Raw genomic sequence first — 23,308 nt, 5'->3', positions numbered from 1 at the left:
TCAAATAGTCTTTACTCCTCCCCCCACCCCCATTCTCTGCTTTTCACAGAGTACACTCCCTTTGCGATTCCCTTGTCCGTTTGTCCCTCCTCACTAATATCCCCCCCCTCCCCTGGCACTGATCCCTGTAAGCGAGAGAAATCCTATACCTGCCCATCCACCTGCTCCTTCACCTCCATTCAGGGCCCCAAATTGTCTTTCCAGGTTGAGGCAATACTTCACCTGCGAATCTGTTGGGGTCATCTTTTGTATCCGGTGCTCCCGGTGTGGCCCCCACTAAATTAGTGAATTGGGGACTGCTTTGTTGAGCATTGAAGGCAGGCAGCACAGTAACCTTGATCTTATTGTTATTCTCGCAGCTGGCTCACCAGTACCTCGCCAGTAAAAACCTGACATCAGCCGATCCACAGGACTTCAAGCAGCACCTTTATGACATCTGGTTCAAGCTGTACTCTAGAGGAGGAGGCCGTGGGTATGTTTGTGGTAGAGAGTGTGTGCTGGGAATGTTAACCTGACCACTGGAATATAGGGAGCAGGGGCACAGGGTGGAAAGAGGCACGAGCACGTGGGGCGGAGGGAGGGAGGACTGGAGAACGTAATTCAACCTGTAACTAGAACACCACCCACACCAGCAGTTTGAAGACACACACTCAACATTTTAGAAATATGCCTTTGGATTTCTGAATGAACCTGTGAACAGTACCTCACTATTTTTTCCGTGCTTATTTATCTTTATTTAATGTTTATTATAGTTTATAGTGTAGTTTATATATTGCACTGTAGTGCTGCTGCAAAACCAGCTGAATTAAACATAGCAGTACCTAGGGTGTTAAATTGATGTTAGAGCAGATTAAAAGCTCAGCACAACATCATGGGCCGTAGGGTCTTTACTGGGCTGTAATGTCCTGTATTCTAAAACAACAAATTTCACAGCAAGTGTTAGTGGTAATAAACATTATTCTGATTACAAATAGGCTATTTAGCCCAGTCAGCCCTCCAGCATAAGCATGAGATATGGAAGTAGAATTAGGCCAGGACCATGGTCAGACCCCTCTTGGAGTACTGTGCTCAGTTCTGGTCACCTCACTACAGGAAGGACGTAGAAACTATAGAAAGGGTGCAGAAGAGATTTACAAGGATGTTGCCTGGATTGGGGAGCATGCCTTCTGAGAATAGGTTGAGTGAACTCAGCCTTTTCTCCTTGGAGTGTCGGAGGATGAGAGGTGTATAAGATGATGAGAGGCATTGATCGTGTGGATAGTCAGAGGATTTTTTCCAGGGTTGAAATGTTTGCCACGAGAGGACACAGGTTTAAGGTGCTTGGAAATAAGTACGGAGGAGATGTCAGGGGTAAGCTTTTTACACAAAGAGTGGTGAGTGTATGGAATGGGCTGCCAGCAACAGTGGTGGAGGCTGATACAATAGGGTCTTTTAAGAGACACCTGGGATAGGTATATGGTGCTTAGAAAAATAGAGGGCTATGGGTAACCCTAGGTAATTTGTAAAGTAAGTACATGTGGATAGCATTGTGGGCCAAAGGGCCTGTATTGTGCTGTAGTTTTTCTATGTTTCTATGAACCAATTTTTCTCTCAGCCCCAATCGCCTGTATCCCTTCATGCCCTGAAAAATCAAGACCCCGTAAAGCCCCGTTGGTGGCCATCCACAGCTGCCGGAAGTGAGGCCTCCAAGAAGGCCCACCAGCACCTTTACTTCCTGAGAAAACTAAAGAAATTTGGCCTGTCCCCTAAAACCTTCACTAATTTTTATAGATGCACCGTAGAAAGCATTCTTCTAGGGTGCATCACAACCTGGTATGGAAGTTGTCCTGTCCAAGACCGAAAGAAGCTGCAGAAGATCGTGAACACGGTGCAGCACATCACACAAACCAATCTTCCTTCCGTGGACTCACTTTACACCGCACGCTGTCGGAGCAGTGCTGCCAGGATAATCAAGGACACAACCCACCCAGCCAACAGACTTTTTGTCCCTCTTCCCTCCGGGAGAAGGCTCAGGAGCTTGAAGACTCGTACGGCCAGATTTGGGAACAGCTTCTTTCCAACTGTGATAAGACTGCTGAACGGATCCTGACCCAGATCTGAGTCGTACCCTCCAAATATCCGGACCTGCCTCTTGGTTTTTTTACACTACCTTACTTCCCATTTTTCTATTTTCTATTTATGATTAATAATTTAAATTTTTAATATTTACTAATTTTAACTATTTTTAATATTTAATATTTGTAATCCAGGGAGCAGGAAGCGCAGAATCAAATATCGCTGTGATAATTGTACATTCTAGTACCAATTGTTTGGTGACAATAAAGTAAAGGAAAGGAAAGTAAATAGGGGGAAAACACATATAGTAAAGGGTAGGACATCAAAGAATGATGATGAACAGAGGGACCTTTACGGATAAAGCCCACCCCACCATTGTGTACATCGACACAAAACATTGTTGCAGGAAAGCAGCATCCATAATCAGGGACCTGCACCACCCAGGGCATAATCTCTTCTCAGGAAGAAGGTACAGGAACTTCAGGACTCACAACACCAGGTTCAGGAACAGTTATTACCCCTCAACCATCAGACTCCTGAACCAAAAGGATAACTTCACTCAACATCTCAACTTCATCATTGAAATGCTCCCACAACCTGCAGACTCACTTTCAGGGACTCTTCATCTCATGTTCTCGATATTTAATGCTTATTTATTATTATTATTATTATTTCTTTCTTTTTATGCTTCCACAGTTTGTGTCTTTTGCACACTGATTGAACGCCTAAGTTGCTGAGGCCTTCCACTGATTCTATTATGATTATTATTCTATTGTGGAATTATTGAATAAGCCTGCAAGAAAATGAATCTCAGGGTTGTTTCTGGTTAAATGTATGTACTTTGATAATAAATTTACTTTGAACTTTGACCTAGGGTATAAGAAGGCATATTCAATGCTTGACTTTGTAGGTCGAGGTATGGAATATAAACAGCACATTGTGTTGCAACTTTACAAGTCACTGATTAGACCACCCTTGGAGTTCTGAGTTCAGTTCTGGTCACCACACTGTATCAGGGATGTAGTTGCACTGGAGAGGGTGAGAAGGACTTTGATTTGGGGAGAGATCAGATAGGCTGGGCTTGTTTTTCCCTGGAGCAAAGGAGGCTGAGCGGTAACTCAATAGAAACATATAGATCTCTAAGAGGCATTGGGTGAGTAGGTAGCCACAATCTTTTTCCCACTGGTAGGCGTAACAAAAACAGGTTTAACATGAGAGGAAGGAGTTTTAAAGGGGAACTGGGGCGAGTTTGGTTACTATCTGAGCTTTTGCTGCCAGGGGAGATGGTGGAATCAGACCTAGTCACAACATTTAAGAGACTTCCACTCAGTAGCCACTTTATTAGGTACTACTGGTACCTAATAAAGTTGTCACAAAGTGTATCTTCATGGTTTTCTGCTGCTGTAGCCCATCCACTTCAAGTTTTGATGTATTGTGCATTCAGAGATGCTGTTCTGCACACCACTGTTGTAATGTGTGGTTATTTGAGTTACTGTTGCCTTCCTGTCAGCTTTAACAAGTCTGGCCATTCACCTCTGACCTTTCTCATTAACAAGACATTTTTGCCCAGAGAATTGCTACTTCATGCTTTTTTTGTTTCTCGCACCATTCTCTATAAACTCTAGAGGCTATTGTGTGTGAAAATCCCAGAAGATCAGCAGTTTCTGAGATGCTCAAACCACCCCATCTGGCACCAGAAATCTTTCCACGGTCAACGTCACTTAGATCACATTTCTTCCCCATTTTGATGTTTGGTCTGAACAACAACTGAACCTCCTGTCCATGTCTGCATGCTTCTGTGTATTGAGTTGCTGCCACATGATTGGCTGATTTGCATTAATGAGCAGGTGTACAGGTGTACTTAATAAAGTGGCCACTGAGTGGAAAGACAGGACTTAAATAGGCAAGGTGTAGAAAGGTGCAGATTTGATATAGGCAGACGAGATGAGTGGAGATGGTTCAAGTGATCAGCATGAACATGATGGGCTGTGGGGCTTGTTCCTATGATTCTAATGAAGGGGGTTTTTACTTTGGTGCAGTTTGAGCAGATCCTGTACATGATTTTGAGGAGATTTCTTGCACTGTTGACAGTGTAACCTTTGCTTTGTCCAGGCGGGACTCCTCCGGGTTCGAGCACGTGTTTGTGGGAGAGACCAAGCGAGGGAGAGAGATCATGGGACTGCATAACTGGGTCCAGTTCTACCTGCAAGAGAAACGCAACCACATCGATTACAAAGGCTTTGTGGCAAGGAAAGACAAGAACAAGGTTTGAATGTGCTTATCTCACCGGGCATGAAGAGCCTTCTTCCCCCTCAAAAAAAAAATCAATGATTGACCTTTGACCCAGCTTGAGAACCATCCTTTCCACAAGCCCCTTCTTGTGTTGGTTAATAAAAATCCTATCCATCTCTATCTTTGGGGTTCTCAGTGGGATCAGGGTTAGGGTTGTCCCACTCATGGATTGTGTGTTCTACTCCCATCAGGGACAAGGTTGCTCAGCCTTCACACTAGGACCGCCAGAGTCAAAAACAGTTATTTCCCCAAAACATCAGCTTGATCAGATCTCCAACCATTAACCCCCCATCAGGACCTTGGTCCGAAATGTCAACTGTCTGTTCCTCTCCTTACGTGCTCCCTGACCTGCTGAGTTGCTCAGGATTTCCAGCACCTGCAGAATCTGTGTTGATGTTTCTGTCTGCGGCTTTAACACGGGGCTGTTAAATCGCATTCCTGCTGCCTTTCTTTGTACAGCTCGATCACTCATCCATAATCTAATTCAGGAGAACAAACTTGTTCTTAATCTTCCCTCCCAAGATGCAGATGTTACCTGGGATAGACACACATTTCTCTTTTGTTTAATCATTATGGACAAATCTTAAATTGTCCTAAACAACACACACAAAATGCTAGAGGAACTCAGCAGGCTAGGCAGCATTTATGGAAAAGAATAAACAGTCGATGTTCCTGGCCAAGGCCTTTCAGCAGGACTGGGAAGGAAGAGAGGTCAGAGTAAGAAGGTGGAGGAAGAGGGGAGGAAGAAGTACGAGGTGGTAGGTGCGAGGTGAAACTGGAAGGGGTGAACTAAAGAGCTGGTAAGTTGATAGGTGAAAGAGGTACAGGGCTGGAGAAGGGGGATTCTGATAGGAAAGGGTCGAAGACCATGGAAGAAAAGGAAGGGGGAGGAGCACCAGAGGAAGGTGATGGGCAGGTAAGGAGATAAGATGAAAGAGGGAAACAGGAATGGGGGAATTTGTGCAGTGGGGAGGCAATTACCGGCAGTTCGAGAAATCGATGTCCATCAGGTTGGAGGCTACCCAGACGGAATATAGGGTGTTGTTCCTCCAACCTGAGCATGGCCTCATCACGGTAGTATAGGAGGATGTGGACAGGCATGTCAGAATGGGAAGAGGAATTGAAGTGGGTGGCCACTGGGAAGTCCCACTTATTATGGCAGATGGAGCGGTCTCCCAATCTGTCCAATATCACCGATATATAGGAGGCCACACTCGTAACGCCAGATATAGTAGATGACGCCAACAGACTGTCAGGTGAGTGTCACCTTATCTGGAAGGACTGTTTGGGGCCCTGAATGGTACTGAGGAAGGAGGTGTAGGGGCAGATGTAGCACTTGTTCCACTTGAAGTACCATGAAGGAGATCAGTGGGGAGGGACAGATGGACAAGGGAGTCGCCTAGGGAGCGATCCATGCAGAAGGGGTGGTGGGGGAGGGGGGAAGATGTGCTTTGTGGTTGGATCCCACTGGAGTTGGCGGAAGTTATGGAGAATTATGTGCTGGAAGCAGAGGGTTGTGAGGTGGAGAGTGAGGATGAGAGGAACCCTATCCCTGGTGGGGTGGCGGGAGGATAGGATGAGGGCAAATATGCATAAATTGAAAGAGTTGCGGTTGAGGGCAGCGTTGACAGAAGCCCCTTTCCTTGAAGAAGGAGTTCTGAAATGAAAAGCTTCATCCTGAGAGCAGATGCGGCAGATAGGGAAAAACTGAGAGAAGGAAATAGTGACAGGGATGGGAAGGGGTCCAAATAGCTGTGAAAGTTAGTGGGTTTAAAAAAAGAGATGGAGACAAGTCAAAAAAGAAAAGAGAGGTGTCGGAAATGGACTAAGTAAATTTGAGGTCAGGGTGGAAGTTGGAGACAGTTGATGAAGTCAACGAGCTCTGCATGGGTGCAGGAAGCAGCACCAATGCAGTCGTCATTGATGAATAGGAGGATTTTGGGAGCAATGCCAGTGTAGGCTTGGAACATGGACTTTTTCACCTAGCCAACAAAAAGGCAGACATAGCTGGGACCCGTGCGAGAGCCCAAGGCTGCACCTTGGTTTGAAGGAAGTGGGAGGAGCCAAAGGAGAATTTGTTGAGGATGAGGAGCAGTTATAGAAACACAGAAAATAGGTGCAGGAGTAGGCCATTCGGCCCTTCGAGCCTGCACCGCCATTCAGTATGATCATGGCTGATCATCCAACTCAGAACCCTGTACCAGCCTTCCCTCCATACCCCCTGATCCCTGTAGCCACAAGGGCCATATCTAACCCCCTCTTAAATATAGCCAATGAACTAGCTTCAACTGTTTCCTGTGGCAGAGGATTCCACAGATTCACCACTCTCTGTGTGAAGAAGTTTTTCCTAATCTCGGTCCTAAAAGGCTTCCCCTTTATCCTCAAACTGTGAGCCCTCGTTCTGGACTTTCCCAACATCGGGAACAATCTTCCTGCATCTAGCCTGTCCAATCCCTTTAGGACTTTATACGTTTCAATAAGATCCCCCCCCTCAATCTTCTAAATTCCAACGAGTATAAGCCTAGTCGATCCAGTCTTTCATCATATGAAAGTCCTGCCATCCCAGGAATCAATCTGGTGAACCTTCTTTGTACTCCCTCTATGGCAAGGATGTCTTTCCTCAGATTAGGGGACCAAAACTGCACACAATACTCCAGGTGTGGTCTCACCAAGGCCTTGTATAACTGCAGTAGTACCTCCCTGCTCCTGTACTCGAATCGTCTTGCTATGAATGCCAGCATACCATTCGCCTTTTTCACCGCCTGCTGTACCTGCATGCCCACTTTCAATGACTGGTGTATAATGACACCCAGGTCTCGTTGCACCTCCCCTTTTCCTAATTGGCCACCATTCAGATAATAATCTGTTTTCCTGTTTTTGCCACCAAAGTGGATAACCTCACATTTATCCAAATTAAATTGCATCTGCCATGAATTTGCCCACTCATCTAACCTATCCAAGTCACCCTGCATCCTCTTAGCATCCTCCTCACAGCTAACACTGCCACCCAGCTTCGTGTCATCCGCAAACTTGGAGATGCTGCATTTAATTCCCTCATCTAAGTCATTAATATATATTGTAAACAACTGGGGTCCCAGCACTGAGCCTTGCGGTACTCCACTAGTCACTGCCTGCCATTCTGAAAAGGTCCCGTTTATTCCCACTCTCTGCTTCCTGTCTGCCAACCAATTCTCTATCCACATCAATACCTTACCCCCAATACCGTGTGCTTTAAGTTTGCACACTAATCTCCTGTGTGGGACCTTGTCAAAAGCCTTTTGAAAATCCAAATATACCACATCCACTGGTTCTCCCCTATCCAGTCTACTAGTTACATCCTCAAAAAATTCTATGAGATTCGTCAGACATGATTTTCCTTTCACAAATCCATGCTGACTTTGTCTGATGATTTCACCACTTTCCAAATGTGCTGTTATCACATCTTTGATAACTGACTCTAGCAGTTTTCCCACCACCGATGTTGGGCTAACCGGTCCATAATTCTCCGGTTTCTCTCTCCCTCCTTTTTTTAAAAAGTGGGGTTACATTAGCCACCCTCCAATCCTCAGGAACTAGTCCAGAATCTAAAGAGTTTTGAAAAATTATCACTAATGCATCCACTATTTCTTGGGCTACTTCCTTAAGAACTGTGGGATGCAGACCATCTGGCCCTGGGGATTTATCTGCCTTTAATCCCTTCAATTTACCTAACACTACTTCCCTACTAACATATATTTCCCTCCGTTTTTCCATCTCACTGGACCCTCTGTCCCCTACTATTTCCGGAAGATTATTTATGTCCTCCTTAGTGAAGACAGAACCAAAGTAGTTATTCAATTGGTCTGCCATGTCCTTGCTCCCCATAATCAATTCACCTGTTTCTGTCTGTAGGGGACCTACATTTGTCTTAACCAATCTTTCACATATCTATAAAAGCTTTTACAGTCAGTTTTTATGTTCCCTGCCAGCTTTCTCTCATAATCTTTTTTCCCTTTCCTAATTAAGCCCTTTGTCCTCCTCTGCTGGACTCTGCATTTCCCCCAGTCCTCAGGTGAGCCACTTTTTCTGGCTAATTTGTATGCTTCTTCTTTGGAATTGATACTATCCCTAATTTCTCTTGTCAGCCACGGGTGCACTACCTTCTTTGATTTATTCTTTTGCCAAACTGGGATGAACAATTGTTGTAGTTCATCCATGCAATCTTTAAATGCTTGACATTGCATATCCACTGTCAACCCTTTAAGTGTCATTTGCCAGTCTATCTTAGCTAATTCACATCTCATACCTACAAAGTTACCCTTCTTTTAAGTTCAGAACCTTTGTTTCTGAATTAACTATGTCACTCTCCATCTTAATGAAGAATTCCACCATATTATGGTCACTCTTACCCAAGGGGACTCTCACGACAAGATTGCTAATTAACCCTTCCTCATTGCTCAATACCCAGTCTAGAATAGCCTGCTCTCTAGTTGGTTCCTCGACATGTTGGTTCAAAAAACCATCCCGCATACACTCCAAGAAATCCTCTTCCTCAGCACCTTTACCAATTTGGTTCACCCAATCTATATGTAGATTGAAGTCACCCATTATAACTGCTGTTCCTTTATTGCACGCATTTCTAATTTCCTGTTTAATGCCATCCCCAACCTCACTACTACTGTTAGGTGGCCTGTACACAACTCCCACAGCATTTTCTGCTTCTTAGTGTTATGCAGCTCTACCCATATCGATTCCATGACCTTCCTTTCTATTGCGTTAATCTCCTCTCTAACCAGCAATGCTACCCCACCTCCTTTTCTTTCATGTCAATCCCTCCTGAATATTGAATATCCCTGAATGTTGAGCTCCCATCCTTGGTCACCCTGGAGCCATGTCTCTGTGATCCCAACTATATCATATTCATTAATAACAATCTGCACTTTTAATTCATCCACCTTGTTACGAATGCTCCTTGCATTGACACACAAAGCCTTCAGGCTCGCTTTTACAACACTCTTAGCCCTTATACAACTATGTTGAAAAGTGGCCCTTTTTGATTTTTGCCCTGGATTTGCTGGCCTGCCACTTTTACTTTTCACCTTACTACTTTTTGCTTCTACCCTCACCTTACACCCCTCTGTCTCTCTGCACTTGTTCCCATCCCCCTGTTGTGAACTAACCTCCTCTCACCTAGCCTCTTTAATTTGATTCCCACCCCGCAACCATTCTAATTTAACATCACGTCACCTCAGTAACCCTCGCAAATCTCCCTGCCAGGATATTGGTCCCGCTAGGATTCAAGTGTAACCCGTCCTTTTTGTACAGGTCACACCTGCGCCAAAAGAGGTCCCAATGATCCCAAAACTTGAATCCCTGCCCCCTGCTCCAATCCCTCAGCCACGCATTTATCCTCCACCTCATTACATTCCTACTCTCACTGTCGCGTGGCACAGGCAGTAATCCTGAGATTACTACCTTTGCAGTCCTTTTTCTCAACTCACTTCCTAGCTCCCTATATTCTCCAGACAGATAGTTCTGCCAGACAGTGGTACTGGAGGGGAACTGATTGGGTCTGTTATCCAGAAAGAAGAGAACTTTAAGGCCCTCATGAGAGAGGATAGAAGTGTATAGCGAATGGACATCCATAGTGAAAATGGGCAACTGGGACAAGGGAACTTAAAGTTATGGAGAAGATTGAGAGCATGTGAAATGGCACAGATGTAGGTTGGAAGGGACTGAACTGGAGGGGATAAAACAGAGTGGAGGTATGCAGATACAAATTCCGTGGGGCTGGAGCAGGCAGAAGCAATGAGTCTACCTGAACAGTCAGGTTTGTGAATCTTAAACTGAGGTTGGTGGCAGTGATGGGAGACCCCCAGAGTTGGTGAGGTTGGTGATTGTGCGAAAGACGGTAGCCTAGTGCTCCTTAGTGGGATCCTGTTCAAGGGGTAAGTAAAAAGAGGTGTCTGAGAGTTATCCAAGTTGTCCTGTTTATCAAAGAGAGTGTAGATTTAAACACAGATTCTGCACATGAATCTCAGCAGATCAGGCAGCATCTGTGGAAATCATAGCAGCATCATAGAAATGCTACTTCAGTACTGTAAAACTGTGTATTAGTCCTAATAGTTATCGACAGAGGAATTCATCTGGTGTACACTGCCATGCTCTTTTGACTGTAAATGACCAAAATCAGTGCAGATAGTGGACTGACTTCATACGATGCTTTCAATGATTGCATCCTCCAAATCTTCATTTTCATTGTAATACTCAAGATGATGGGTGTTACCTTTAATTTCTTCATAGTTTCCAACTTGTTGAAGTAGTGAAATTGTTTAATTTTCACTCATGGCTATTTCTGGCATCTTCAAGCCTGAATGCTTGAAGCTGCATCGAGCAAAGCAGTTCTGAATTGTCTTACTGCTTATTTCTCACCACCTGTCGGTGACAAAAACCACTGCTTTTTGAACACAAACACACGTAAGTGATGCTATTTAAAAACTGTTCGTTCTAAGTACAATGTGGTGTCCAACCGTCATACATGTACTCACAACTGACACTGGTTAGAAACTATTCGACTACAGTCTCCTGCCCCATTTAAGTTACATAATATCCCAAATAAACGAAGGGTATCCCAGCAATTTTTTCAAGTAGTCCTTGTTCTTTGAGTTGTCCCAAATAAAGAGCTGTTCTATTAACTGCTGGCCCAATTAACTGGAATGCACTGTATTTGGGATGGGGTTGCATGCTGCTGGGGGCAAGGACAAGACTGTGCCATTGCATTTCAGCCCAGATGCACTATATTTGGACTGGGAGTGAGGATTGACTGTACTGTTGCATTCCAGCCCGATGAGGACGATCATGTCTTGACCCTGCAGTTCAGCTGGAAGGATATGGTGAAGCCAGTCGGCAGCTCCTTCATCGGGGTCAGTCCGGAGTTTGAATTCGCCCTCTACACGATCTGCTTCCTCCTGTCGCAAGGCAAGGTGTCGCGGGAGCTGGTGATGGTGGATGAATACCACCTGCAAATTGTTGTGTACCGTCATGGCAAGTACATTGGGACATCGTACCCCGTCCTCCTGAGCAACAACAACACTCCCGTGGAATGAGTCTCCAAGCCAGTGTGGCTTCTCATCAGCTCATTGCCGAATCCGTCCGGGAACAGGCCTACTGATGTTGGGAAGTTTCCATGTGTTCCATGCTTTGTGCTAATGTCCTGCACCGAATGCCAGGGTGTGCCTTACCAGATGCTCTCTTCTCCACCCCACACCCCCCCCCCACTGCATTGATCCAGCTTACTCCCTCCCCCTACCCTCACATTCCTCTAAATATAGGAGCAGAATCAGGCCATTTGACCCGTCCAGTCTGCTCTGCCATTCCATTATGGCTGATTTATTATCTCTCTCAACCCCATTCTCCTGCTTTCTCCCTGTAACCTTTGACCCTCCCACTAATCAAGAACCTATCGACCTCCACTTCAAATATACGCAAATGACTTGGCCTCCAAAGCCTTCCTTGGCAATGAGTTCCACAGATTCATCACCCTTTGGATAAAGAAATTCTAAATGGACATCCCTCTATTCTGAGGCTGTGCCCTCTTGTCCTAGACTCCTTCACTATAGGAAACATCCTCTCCTATCTTTCCTTTCGGTAGGTGACCAGAATTGCACACAGTACTCCAAAATAGGCCTCACCCGCATTGCATACAATTTCAACATAACATCCCATCTCTTGTACTCCATACTCAAGGTTTATAAGGCTGTTATGTTGGAGGCCATTCATAAGAAATGTTATATGTTAAACTGGCATTGTATTTGTATTTGTTATGGCTTCATTTGCTCTGCTGCCTTCACCATAGGATTCTGTGCTTTCCTGTGGCCTTAATATATTGTGTTAGTGCTCTACCTAAGCAATCAATTGTAATTGCAGTTTATAATTTAAATTTTTAAATGGCACAAGTTGGCATTTCACATTGTTTTCAAGTCACCCAATCCTGTCTCAGTATGGGAAATATTGATGGTAACTAACTAGATGAAGTCTCAGTTGGGGCAGTTCCGGAGTCTCTGAAGCTGCCCATCAGACCCAGTGGTCAGTGTTGTTAACCTGGCTGCTGCTGCAGTGTGGTGAAAGGAAATTTAAATGGTTCCGATTGGACTGGATGGGTTGAAGCACCTATTTCTAAGCTGTAGTTTCTAAGATTTTATGAATTTATAAGTTTGGTGTTCAAGTTCAAGGCTGATTGTTATTCAACCATACAGCCAAACAAAACAGAGTTCCTGCAGATGCAAAACACAGTACCAACAGATACACAGCACGGGGCACATATATGATAGCAGTAAACAGTCGCACAGAAAGTATACAGATAGCCCAAGACCTTGAATGACATATTGTGTAAATTGATGGTGCGTTGGTGTTGTCAGCCCCCAGCAGTGCAGACAGACATACACACACATGCATGAGTGCAATGCAGCTTGTCTTCCAACAAGTGAACACTGGAGGGCAGCACTGACAGGAGCTGGGCTCTTGCCCCATGGTTTAATAATTATCCTCTGTTTGCAGCTTGGTTAATGTCAGACTCAGAGCTGGACACTTAGCATAAAACTACACACAAAAAAAGTGCTGGTGAATGCAGCAGGCCAGGCAGCATCTATAGGAAGAGGTACAGTCGACATTTCGGGCCAGGACCCTTCGTTGGGACAAAACTATTTGGGATTTCAGATTCTGATTTACTCAGATTCAGATGTATTTATTGCAAAACTTTCACTATCTATTTGTCCATGCCCTGTCCCTCATAACTTTATAAATGTGTGTAATGTCAGCCCTGTATTCCAGTTAGAAACATCGCAGCCCATTCATTTATTTATTGAAACATGTTGTTTGCATAAACGACATATACGCCCAAAGATGTGCTGGGGTTAGCGTGCAAATGTCACCACACATTCTGGCACCAACATAGCATGCCCACTATACTCAAACCCTGAACAAACCTACAGAGCAAGTGGGGTTAAAGGAATTTCTGCTCCTTGTACAAAAATAAATGTTTAGCTATCTGGTACAATCCATAAGCCGATGCACAACTTGCCATGCAAGCAGCTCACAAAACAGCTGCATCACAGTTAACTCTGTTGGGAAAGGCACCAAACTTGATTACATTATCTTTTATTTCTCACTTTATAAAGAAAACCTTCATTCCAACAAGTATCAGTTCATTTTTCCCAAAAAAACTGATTTAATTTCATAGTACACAGAGTACAGTACCAGCCCTTCGTCCCACGATGTTGTGCCAACCTTTTAATCTACTCTAAAGTTAATGTAACCCTTCCCTCTTGTACAGTTCTCCAATTTTCTATCAATCATATGCCTATCTTAAATGTCTTAATGTATCTGCCTCTACCACCATCCCTGCAGTGCTTTCCACACCCTCTGAATTAAAAAAAACCTACCTGACATACCCTCTGAAATTTCCTCCAATCACCTTAAAATTGTGCACTCTCATATTGCCATTTCCGTCCCAGGAAAAAGCTTCTGGCTATCTACTTGATCTATGCTTCATCTTCCATACCTATTGTGACCTCTCATCCTCCTCTCCAAGAGGAAAGCCCTACATCAACTGATCTTCATGAGACGTGTTCTCTAATCCAGGCAGCATCCTAGTAAATCTCCTCTGCACCCTCTCTGAAGCTTCTCTAAGTCATTTATTCTGACATGGCTGATGTCCTGATGAAGGGGCTCCGTCTGAAGCCGCAGACTGTTTATTCATTTCCATCAATGCTACCTGACCTGCTGAGTTTCTCCAGCATTTTGTGTGTTACTCTGGATTTCCAGCATCTGCAGAATCTCTTGTGTTTGTGATGTTTAACACAGCCTGCAGACATGATACATGAATAGGTACTGGAAAATGTTCACTGTAGCATACTTGACTGAATCTTTTCTTTCAGCTACTGGTAGATAACAAAAATTTCTTGTCAGGAAATCATATTGGTCTTTGTTGTCCTAGGGGCTTCATTCTGCAATTAAAATGATTCAGATCCCCTTTATTTGTCACATGTATTTCGAAACATACAGTGAAATGTGTCAGTTGCAAGTTTTTTTTGAAGTATTATCTGTCTTATGTAATGCTTGTGCAAATTTGTATAATCAACAAGCCTTTAATAAAATTATATGTGATCTTTGGCTGTTTAATATCTGCAATTTTTGACCAGTTGGACACTGCAGTTGTTGTCCAGGATGTGCATTCTAAGTGGACAACATTGCCTTCATATGTTTCTTGTAGCAAGCCAGAGACCATTAAACAAACCTCACAGTTAAACACTGATAACAACAGCCATTAGATCTGGTGGAAGAATCATCGGTTGGCAAGACATTGGCTGAAAGAGGGAGGCAGACAGAGACTGGAGGAAGATATTACCTTTCCACATCCAGGCAACTGGCTGCTCCATGTAACCTGGTATCACAGACACTACAGCACTCTGAGTTGTACTGGGCCGTTGCTGAACTCCCATCCCACAGAATGATCCTCTCTCAGTACCATTGATGTCTCTCCTTCAGTACTGCCCCTCCCTTGAAGTTAAAAGTAAATATACCTCACCACATACAACCCCGAGATTCATTTTCTTGCAGGCATTCACTGTAATCACAAACACAATTGAGTCAATGAAAAACTGCACACAAAGATGGATAAATAACCAATGTGGAAAAGACAACAAAATGTGCAAATACAAAAAGAATGCACAAAATAACAAATATTGAGAACATGAGTTGTAGAGTCCTCGTGGTGAGTGAAGATATCCTTGTCTCTTCAGGAGCTTGATGGTTGAGGGGTGATAACAGTACCCCTCTACCATCAATTAGACCCTCAATACTACCCCTCCCAAAACGTAACCCTCCTTCAGCACTGCCCACTCACAGTGTGACCCGCTCTCTGCACCACAACCCTCCCACCACCCAACCCCCCAAACTGTGACCCTCCGATAGGGCGGTTATATCCGGACCGATTGTCCAGGCAATGTGTTCCGGGGACCGGTTTGTCGGTCGGACATGGAAGCTGCAGCCATCGACCTGCTGGTGGCCGAATTCGGGGAGTTGGGCCCCGCGGCACTGGCGGCGCCCGTCCGAGCTGTCGAGGTGAGTGTGGTGGTGGCTAGCAGAGTCCGGGGGCTGCGAGTTTCAGATCGGGCCGTGGGCCCGGGCCACGTGAAGACTACCGCCGGGTCCTGACACACTGGTCCTCCCTCCTCTCCCTTCCCCGCTTCCACTCCTCCCCTCCCTCCTCTCCCTTCCCCGCTTCCACTCCTCCCCTCCCCGCCCCCTCCCCCTCCCCTCCCCCCTCTCTCCCCCTCCCCCTCTCTCCCCCTCCCCTCCCCCCTCTCTCCCTCTCCCCTCCCCCCTCTCTCCCCCTCCCCTCCCCCCTCTCTCCCCTCCCCCTCCCCTTCCCCCCCTCTCCCCCCTCCCCTCCCCCCCTCTCCCCCTCCCCTCCCCCCCCTCTCCCCCTCCCCTCCCCCCTCTCTCCCCCTCCCCTCCCCCTCTCTCCCCCTCCCCCCCCCTCTCTCCCCCTCCCCCTCTCTCCCCCTCCCCCTCTCCCCCTCCCCCCTCTCCCTCTCCCCCTCCCCCTCCCCTCCCCCCTCTCTCTCTCCCCCTCCCCCTCCCCTTCCCCCTCCCCTTCCCCCCTCTCTCTCCCCCCCTCCCCCTCTCCTCTCCCTCTCCTCTCCCTCTCCTCTCCCTCTCCCCCCTCTCCCTCCCCCTCTCCCCCTCTCCCCCTCTCCCTCCCCTCCTCTCCCTCTCCCTCTCCCTCTCCCTCCTCTCCCTCTCCCTCCTCTCCCTCTCCCTCCTCTCCCTCTCCCTCCTCTCCCTCTCCCCCCTCTCCCTCCTCTCCCTCTCCCCCTCTCCCCCCTCTCCCTCTCCCCCTCTCCCTCTCCCCCTCTCCCCCCTCTCCCTCCTCTCCCTCTCCCTCCTCTCCCTCTCCCTCCTCTCCCTCTCCCTCCTCTCCCTCTCCCTCCTCTCCCTCTCCCTCTCCCTCTCCCTCTCCCTCTCCCTCTCCCTCCTCTCCCTCTCCCTCCTCTCCCTCTCCCTCTCCCTCCTCTCCCTCTCCCCCCTCTCCCTCTCCCTCCTCTCCCTCTCCCTCTCCCTCTCCCTCCTCTCCCTCTCCCTCTCCCTCCTCTCCCTCTCCCTCTCCCTCTCCCTCTCCCTCTCCCTCCTCTCCCTCTCCCTCTCCCTCTCCCTCCTCTCCCTCTCCCTCTCCCTCCTCTCCCTCTCCCTCTCCGTCCTCTCCCTCTCCCTCTCCCTCCTCTCCCTCTCCCTCTCCCTCTCCCTCCTCTCCCTCTCCCTCTCCCTCTCCCTCTCCCTCCTCTCCCTCTCCCTCCTCTCCCTCTCCCTCCTCTCCCTCTCCCTCCTCTCCCTCTCCCTCCTCTCCCTCTCCCTCCTCTCCCTCTCCCTCCTCTCCCTCTCCCTCCTCTCCCTCTCCCTCTCCCTCCTCTCCCTCTCCCCCTCCCTCCTCTCCCTCTCCCCCTCCCTCCTCTCCCTCTCCCCCTCCCTCCTCTCCCTCTCCCCCTCCCTCCTCTCCCTCTCCCCCTCCCTCCTCTCCCTCTCCCCCTCCCTCCCTCTCCCTCTCCCCCTCCCTCCTCTCCCTCTCCCTCTCCCTCTCCCTCCTCTCCCTCTCCCTCCTCTCCCTCCTCTCCCTTCTCTCCCTCCCCCCTCTCCCCTCCCTCCCCCTCCTCTCCCTCCCTCCCCCTCCTCTCCCTCCCCCCTCTCTCCCCCTCCCCTCCCCCCTCTCTCCCCCTCCCCTCCCTCCCTCTCTCCCCATCCCCTCCCCCCTCTCTCTCCGTCCCCTCCCCCCGCTCTCCCCCTCCCCTCCCCCCTCTCTCCCCCTCCCCTCCTCCGTCTCTCCCCCTCCCCCTCCCCTCCCCCCCTCTCTCTCCCCCCTCCCCCTCCCCTTCCCCCCTCTCTCTCTCCCCCCTCCCCCTCCCCCTCTCCTCTCCCTCTCCTCTCCCTCTCCCCCTCTCCCTCCTCTCCCTCCTCTCCCTCTCCCTCTCCCTCTCCCTCTCCCTCTCCCTCTCCCCTCCCTCTCCCTCCTCTCCCTCTCCCTCTCCCTCTCCCTCCTCTCCCTCTCCCTCTCCCTCTCCCTCTCCCTCCTCTCCCTCTCCCTCCTCTCCCTCTCCCCCTCCCTCCTCTCCCTCTCCCCCTCCCTCCTCTCCCTCTCCCCCTCCCTCCTCTCCCTCTCCCCCTCCCTCCTCTCCCTCTCCCCCTCCCTCCTCTCCCTCTCCCCCTCCCTCCTCTCCCTCTCCCCCTCCCTCCTCTCCCTCTCCCCCTCCCTCCTCTCCCTCTCCCCCTCCCTCCTCTCCCTCTCCCCCTCCCTCCTCTCCCTCTCCCCCTCCCTCCTCTCCCTCTCCCCCTCCCTCCTCTCCCTCTCCCCCTCCCTCCTCTCCCTCTCCCCCTCCCTCCTCTCCCTCTCCCTCCTCTCCCTCTCCCCCTCCCTCCTCTCCCTCTCCCCCTCCCTCCTCTCCCTCTCCCTCTCCCTCTCCCTCTCCCTCTCCCTCTCCCTCTCCCTCTCCCTCTCCCTCCTCTCCCTCTCCCTCCTCTCCCTCTCCCTCCTCTCCCTCCTCTCCCTCTCCCTCCTCTCCCTCCTCTCCCTTCTCTCCCCTCCCTCCCCCTCCCCTCCCTCCCCCTCCCCTCCCCTCCCCCCTCTCCCCTCCCTCCCCTCCTCTCCCCTCCCCCCCTCCTCTCCCTCCCCCTCCTCTCCCTCCCCCTCCTCCCCCTCCCCCTCCTCTCCCTCCCCCTCCTCTCCCTCCCCCCCTCCCCCCCCCCCCCCCCCTCCCCCCCCCCCTCTCCCCCCCCCCCTCTCCCTCCCCCCCCTCTCCCTCCCCCTCTCCCTCCCCCCCCTCTCCCTCCCCCTCTCCCTCCCCCCTCTCCCTCCCCCCTCTCCCTCCCCCCTCTCCCTCCCCCCTCTCCCCTCCCCCCTCTCCCTCCCCCTCCCCTTCCCCCTCTCCCTCCCCCTCCCCTTCCCCCTCTCCCTCCCCCTCTCCCTCCCCCTCCTCCCTCCCCCTCCTCCCTCCCCCTCCCCTCCCCCTCCCCTTCCCCCTCTCCCTCCCCCTCCCCTTCCCCCTCTCCCTCCCCCTCCCCTTCCCCCTCTCCCTCCCCCTCCCCCTCTCCCTCCCCCTCCCCTTCCACCCTATCCCCTCCCTCTCTCCCCCTCCCCCTTCCTCCCCTCTCCTCCTCTCCCCCTCCCCTTCCCCCCCTCTCCCTCCCCCTCCCCTTCCCCCCTCTCCCTCCCCCTCCCCTTCCCCCCTCTCCCTCCCCCTCCCCTTCCCCCTCTCCCTCCCCCCCTCTCCCCCTCCCCCCCCCTCCCTCCCCCTCTCCCTCCCCCTCCCCTCTCCCCCTCCCTCCCCTCCTCCCCCTCCCCCTCCTCCCCCTCCCCTCCCCCTCCCCTCTCCCCCTCCCCCTCCCCTCTCCCCCTCCCCCTCCCCTCTCCCCCTCCCCTCTCCCCCTCTCTCCCCCTCCCCCCTCTCCCCCCTCCCCCTCTCTCCCCCTCCCCCTCTCTCCCCCTCCCCCCTCTCTCCCCCTCCCCCCTCTCTCCCCCTCCCCCTCTCTCCCCCTCCCCCCTCTCTCCCCCCTCCCCCCTCCCCTCTCTCTCCTTCCCCTCTCTCTCCCCTTCCCCCCTCTCTCTCCCCTTCCCCCCTCTCTCTCCCCCTCCCCCCTCTCTCTCCCCTTCCCCCCTCTCTCTCCCCCTCCCCCCTCTCTCTCCCCCCTCTCCTCCCCCTCTCCCCTCTCTCCTCCCTCTCCCCCTCCCCCTCTCCCTCTCCCTCTCCCCCTCCCCCTCCCCCTCTTCCTCCTTCCCCCTCCCCTCTCCCCCTCCCTCCTCTCACACTCTCCCCCTCCCTCCCTCCCCTCACCCTCTCCCTCCCTCCCCCATCCTCTATCTCCTCCCCCCTCTCTCTCCTCCCTCCCTCTCTCTCTCTCCCCATCTCCCCATCTCCCCATCTCCCCATCTCCCTATCTCCCTCCCCATCTCATGGCATGTTAGCCTTCATAACAAGGGGAATTGAGTATAAGAGCAAAGAAGTCCTTCTGCAGTTGTACAGGGCCCTGGTGAGACCACACCTAGAGTATTGTGTGCAGTTTTGGTCTCCAAATTTGAGGAAAGATATTCTTGCTACTGAGGGTGTGCAGCGTAGGTTCACAAGCTTAATTCCCGGGATGGCAGGATTGTCATGTCTTGAAAGATTGGAGCAACTGGGCTTGTATACACTGGAATTTAGAAGGATGAGAGGAGATCTGATTGAAACATATAAGATTATTAAGGGATTGGACACGCTAGAGGCAGGAAACATGTTTCTGATGTTGGGGGAGTCCAGAACCAGAGGCCATAATTTGAGAATAAGGGGTAGGCCATTTAAAGCGGAGTTGAGAAAAAAACTCTTTCACTCAGAGAAATGTAGGTCTGTTGAATGCTCTGCCTCAGAAGGCAGTGGAGGCCAATTCTCTGGATGCTTTCAAGAAAGAGTTAGATAGAGCTCTTAACGATAGCGGAGTCAAGGGATATGGGCAGGAGGCAGGAATGGGGTACTGATAGTGGATGATCAGCCATGATCACAGTGAATGGTGGTGCTGGCTCGAAGGGCCAAATGGCCTACTCCTGCACCTATTGTCTATTGTCTCCCTGTCTCTCTCCCTCCCTCCCCCCTCCCTTCCATCTCTCCTCCCCCCCCCCAGTGTGTAGTGACATACATTACTAAACGATCAATAAATGCCATCTATTACTTGTGAGGTTAACACAAAGTGGGAACCTTGTCATCATTAAATTTTGCTGTGAGCTTTTCTTGATCATCTGTGTTTTGTTTCTGTTTTGCTCTTAGGAAAAATGGAAGTTGCTCCCTGCTTTCCTGAAGGTAATATCAGAGTTCATATTTTTTGAATTCTCCTGTGATTTGGAGGATGGGATGACAGACATCCCACCTCTCCCGGAAGTTCCGGGAGTCTCCCACATATTAATAGTGGCTCCCTGATGCTTGCAAATTTTATACAATATCCCGGAAATCGATTTGTTTGAGAGCGAGAGAGAGCGAGCGCGCCATGGCAGAGTGTTCCAAAAAAAGAAAATATAAAACATACATCACCCCAGACTACCCTAAAGTGAACCCCTGCCTAATAGGGGTCAAAAATAATGACAGTGTTGCTCGCTGCACTGTTTGCAACAGTGACTTTTCTATTGCCCATGGTGGGTTAAGACTGTAAAAGACATGTTGAGGTGAGTTTAACCAGTAGTATAGCTAACGTTATTTAAACTAGCTGGCTAGCTGTTAAGGAGCTACTCTATTGCAGACGTCCCACCTCTCCCGGAAATTGATGATGCTACCTCCTTGAAGTGAGTTTTTACAGGGCGGAATGTCTGGGATGATGCTTTGTTGTGTATTTGTTCCCTGTCACGTACCCCATGACAGGTTAAAGAAATGGAAAACACTTTGAAGTCCAGTATTGCTATTAACTAATGGTATTTATTAGTAACTACGCAATACAGTAATATAAATGTGGATATATCAAACAGGTTAGCAATGATTATATATAAGTAAGTGTGGAAATACATGAAAACCAGGCTTCTTCAAGTCTAGGGGTAAATAGATAGTCTTATGATGACAAGTAAAGTTCATTTCGGTTCGTGGTATTGAGTTGAGTAGTGATGGAGAGAGGGGGAGAGATTTGAGTCTTCAGGTGAGCTGACACTGTCAATCTTCCCGTTGTCCTCTGAAATCCTTTAGAAGTCACCGACTGTGACCACAACAAAGGGGGCCGTTCTTCTGTGGTGGAATTATCAACCCAGGTGAGGGTTGGACACACGAATAACCCCACCCTCCCCCTCCTGTCTTCTCCTATCATTTTGGATCTCCCCCTCCCCCTCCAACTTTCAATCTCTTACTAACTCTTCCTTCAGTTAGTCCTGACGAAGGGTCTCGGCCCGAAACGTCGACTGTACCTCTTCCTAGAGATGCTGCCTGGCCTGCTGCGTTCACCAGCAACTTTGATGTGTGTTGCTTGTCTGTATGTCTAACAGCTGACCTATTTATCTCACCATGCTGAATACCAACTGTCCATCAAGCAGCTCCTTCCTTCTCGCTCTATAAGACACAGAAGCTGCCAGTGTCCTTGCAGAAAGTATAAACAAACTGTGAGCAGTCTTCGCCTCTCTCTCTCTTTCTCTCTCTTTTTAACAAAGTGTCTGGTATTGAACAGCTCTCTCTCTCTTTTCAAAAGCACAGTTCATAGGGGTAATTCAGGACCCCCAGGGATACATAACATCCCCGTATATAATGGACATGACGTCTCACACATCACAGCATCTGCTGCCCTACCCTCGTCAGCTCTCTCCATCGCTTCTTCAGAAAACTCAGTCAAACTCTGGGTAAAATTTTGCAGAAGCATTATACTGTATGTCACAAAAATTGATTTGTGCAGCGGCACTGCAGTTAGTTTTGCTATCAAAAAGCTCTACGAATCTTGGTCCAATCCTGACCTCTGGAGTAGACTTTGCGAAGTTTATGCATTCTCTATCTGGATTGCCGTTGATTGATTTAATTTCCTCTCATGTTCCGGAGATCTCTGCTGAGTTCATTGGTGACTAAATTATTGGTGAGTGTCAGGAGAATCTGGGTAATTGATGAGAGACTGAGTTACTACTACTACTACGTCAACTCAGGCCTAGGGGGCCGGCGACTCTCCACTTCTCCCTCTCCCTCATCAGTGTGTTCAGTTCATCCACATTAGCCGCACCGCTGTCTTCTAGGAGCGTGTTGACCATAGTCTTGGGAGGGCGCCCAGGGTTCATCCTCCCGTGCTTGGGCTCCCATATGATGACTAGGCTGGCAGGTAGCTCGGGGTGGTGTAGACAGTGCCCTGCGAGTTGCAGTCTTCTCGCCTGGATTTTAGTGGTGAGCATCGTAGGTTGTTATAGAGCTCGACATTCGTCACGTGCTGTTGCCAGCTCACGTCAAGAGCCATCCGGAGCATTCGTGTATAGCAACCATCTAGAGACTTTCGCATCGTCTTGGTGAGTGTCCACGTCTCGCATCCGTATGTGAGAATGGACTAGACCATAAACCCTAAGACAAAGGAGCAGAAGTTGGCTGCTATGAAAATCCTCTCAACTCAGACTGAGTTAAGTTCAAATTTATTGTCATCTCGCTGTACCAAACAAAACAGTGTTCCACCAGACCAGTGCACCCACAAAACATATCATACACAGCACATAAAACAAAATATTACCAAAGATAAGTTAATAAAACATAATTCAAAATGTAAGTAGTGTGCAGCACAGGTAAACAGTAAACAGCTCCCTGTCCTAGTGAGGAGACCTTGGTGGTGGTGGGGCATTCATTTGTCTCTCAGAACCTGCTACCCAGTCTGGCAATCCTTGTCCTGCTGCTCCTGTGTTTCGGCCTGAAACATTGACTATACTCTTTTCCTAGATGTTGCCTGGCCTGCTGAGCTCCTCCAGCATTTTGTGTGTGTTGCTTGGATTTCCAGCATCTGCAAATTTTCTCTTGTTTGCTTCTGTATGTCCTTCCAGATTGCAGTGGGTCAAAGAGATTGTGGGATGGGTGTTACGGATCCTCAACAATACTTTGAGCCCTTCATCTACAACGTTCCCAGTAACTGTCACAAATTAGGGGTAGGAGGACCCTGGTGATCTTCAGTGGGAATAGGTGAGGGAATGGACTGCGGTCAGAGACTCGAGAGGCCAGATCGCTGTCTCCAACATCAGTGCAGCTGGAAAGCTGTCAGCATTTTGTTTTCAGAGATTGTAGTACAGACTGGCCTGAAGGTTACAACGGGAAACTGATGGCGTGCAGAGCTGGGCTGAGAAGTGCCAAATAAATTTCAACATGGAAAAGTATGAAGTGACTCACTTTGGAAGGTCAAACTTGTAGGTGTAGTGTAGGGTTCTTCTTAAATCCCATCACCCCGACTTGGGCATGGGCAGCCACCAACAGCTCACCAG

At 49.3% G+C, this 23,308-nt stretch overlaps 2 protein-coding genes across 2 annotated transcripts in view; both read left to right on the top strand.

Moving 5' to 3' along the window:
• Positions 1–14,490, top strand: part of endouc (endonuclease, polyU-specific C) — a 50,571-nt gene extending 36,081 nt beyond the window's left edge. Inside the window, exons 5-7 of the mRNA XM_063057577.1 lie at positions 360–472; positions 4,168–4,321; positions 11,169–14,490. Coding sequence (XP_062913647.1) covers positions 360–472; positions 4,168–4,321; positions 11,169–11,432 — 531 coding nt within the window. The 3' untranslated portion in view covers positions 11,433–14,490. The remainder of the gene's footprint in view (positions 1–359; positions 473–4,167; positions 4,322–11,168) is intronic.
• An 861-nt stretch (positions 14,491–15,351) lies between these two features.
• polr3b (polymerase (RNA) III (DNA directed) polypeptide B) overlaps positions 15,352–23,308 on the top strand; it is a 171,331-nt gene continuing 163,374 nt past the window's right edge. Inside the window, exons 1-2 of the mRNA XM_063057575.1 lie at positions 15,352–15,447; positions 20,172–20,204. Coding sequence (XP_062913645.1) covers positions 15,361–15,447; positions 20,172–20,204 — 120 coding nt within the window. The 5' untranslated portion in view covers positions 15,352–15,360. The remainder of the gene's footprint in view (positions 15,448–20,171; positions 20,205–23,308) is intronic.

The sequence above is a fragment of the Mobula hypostoma genome, chromosome 9 (assembly GCF_963921235.1).
Source record: "Mobula hypostoma chromosome 9, sMobHyp1.1, whole genome shotgun sequence".
In the NCBI taxonomy this organism is placed as follows: Eukaryota; Metazoa; Chordata; class Chondrichthyes; order Myliobatiformes; family Myliobatidae; genus Mobula; species Mobula hypostoma.
Note: the sequence above shows the minus strand (reverse complement) of the source record. Positions and strands in the feature narration are given on the sequence as shown.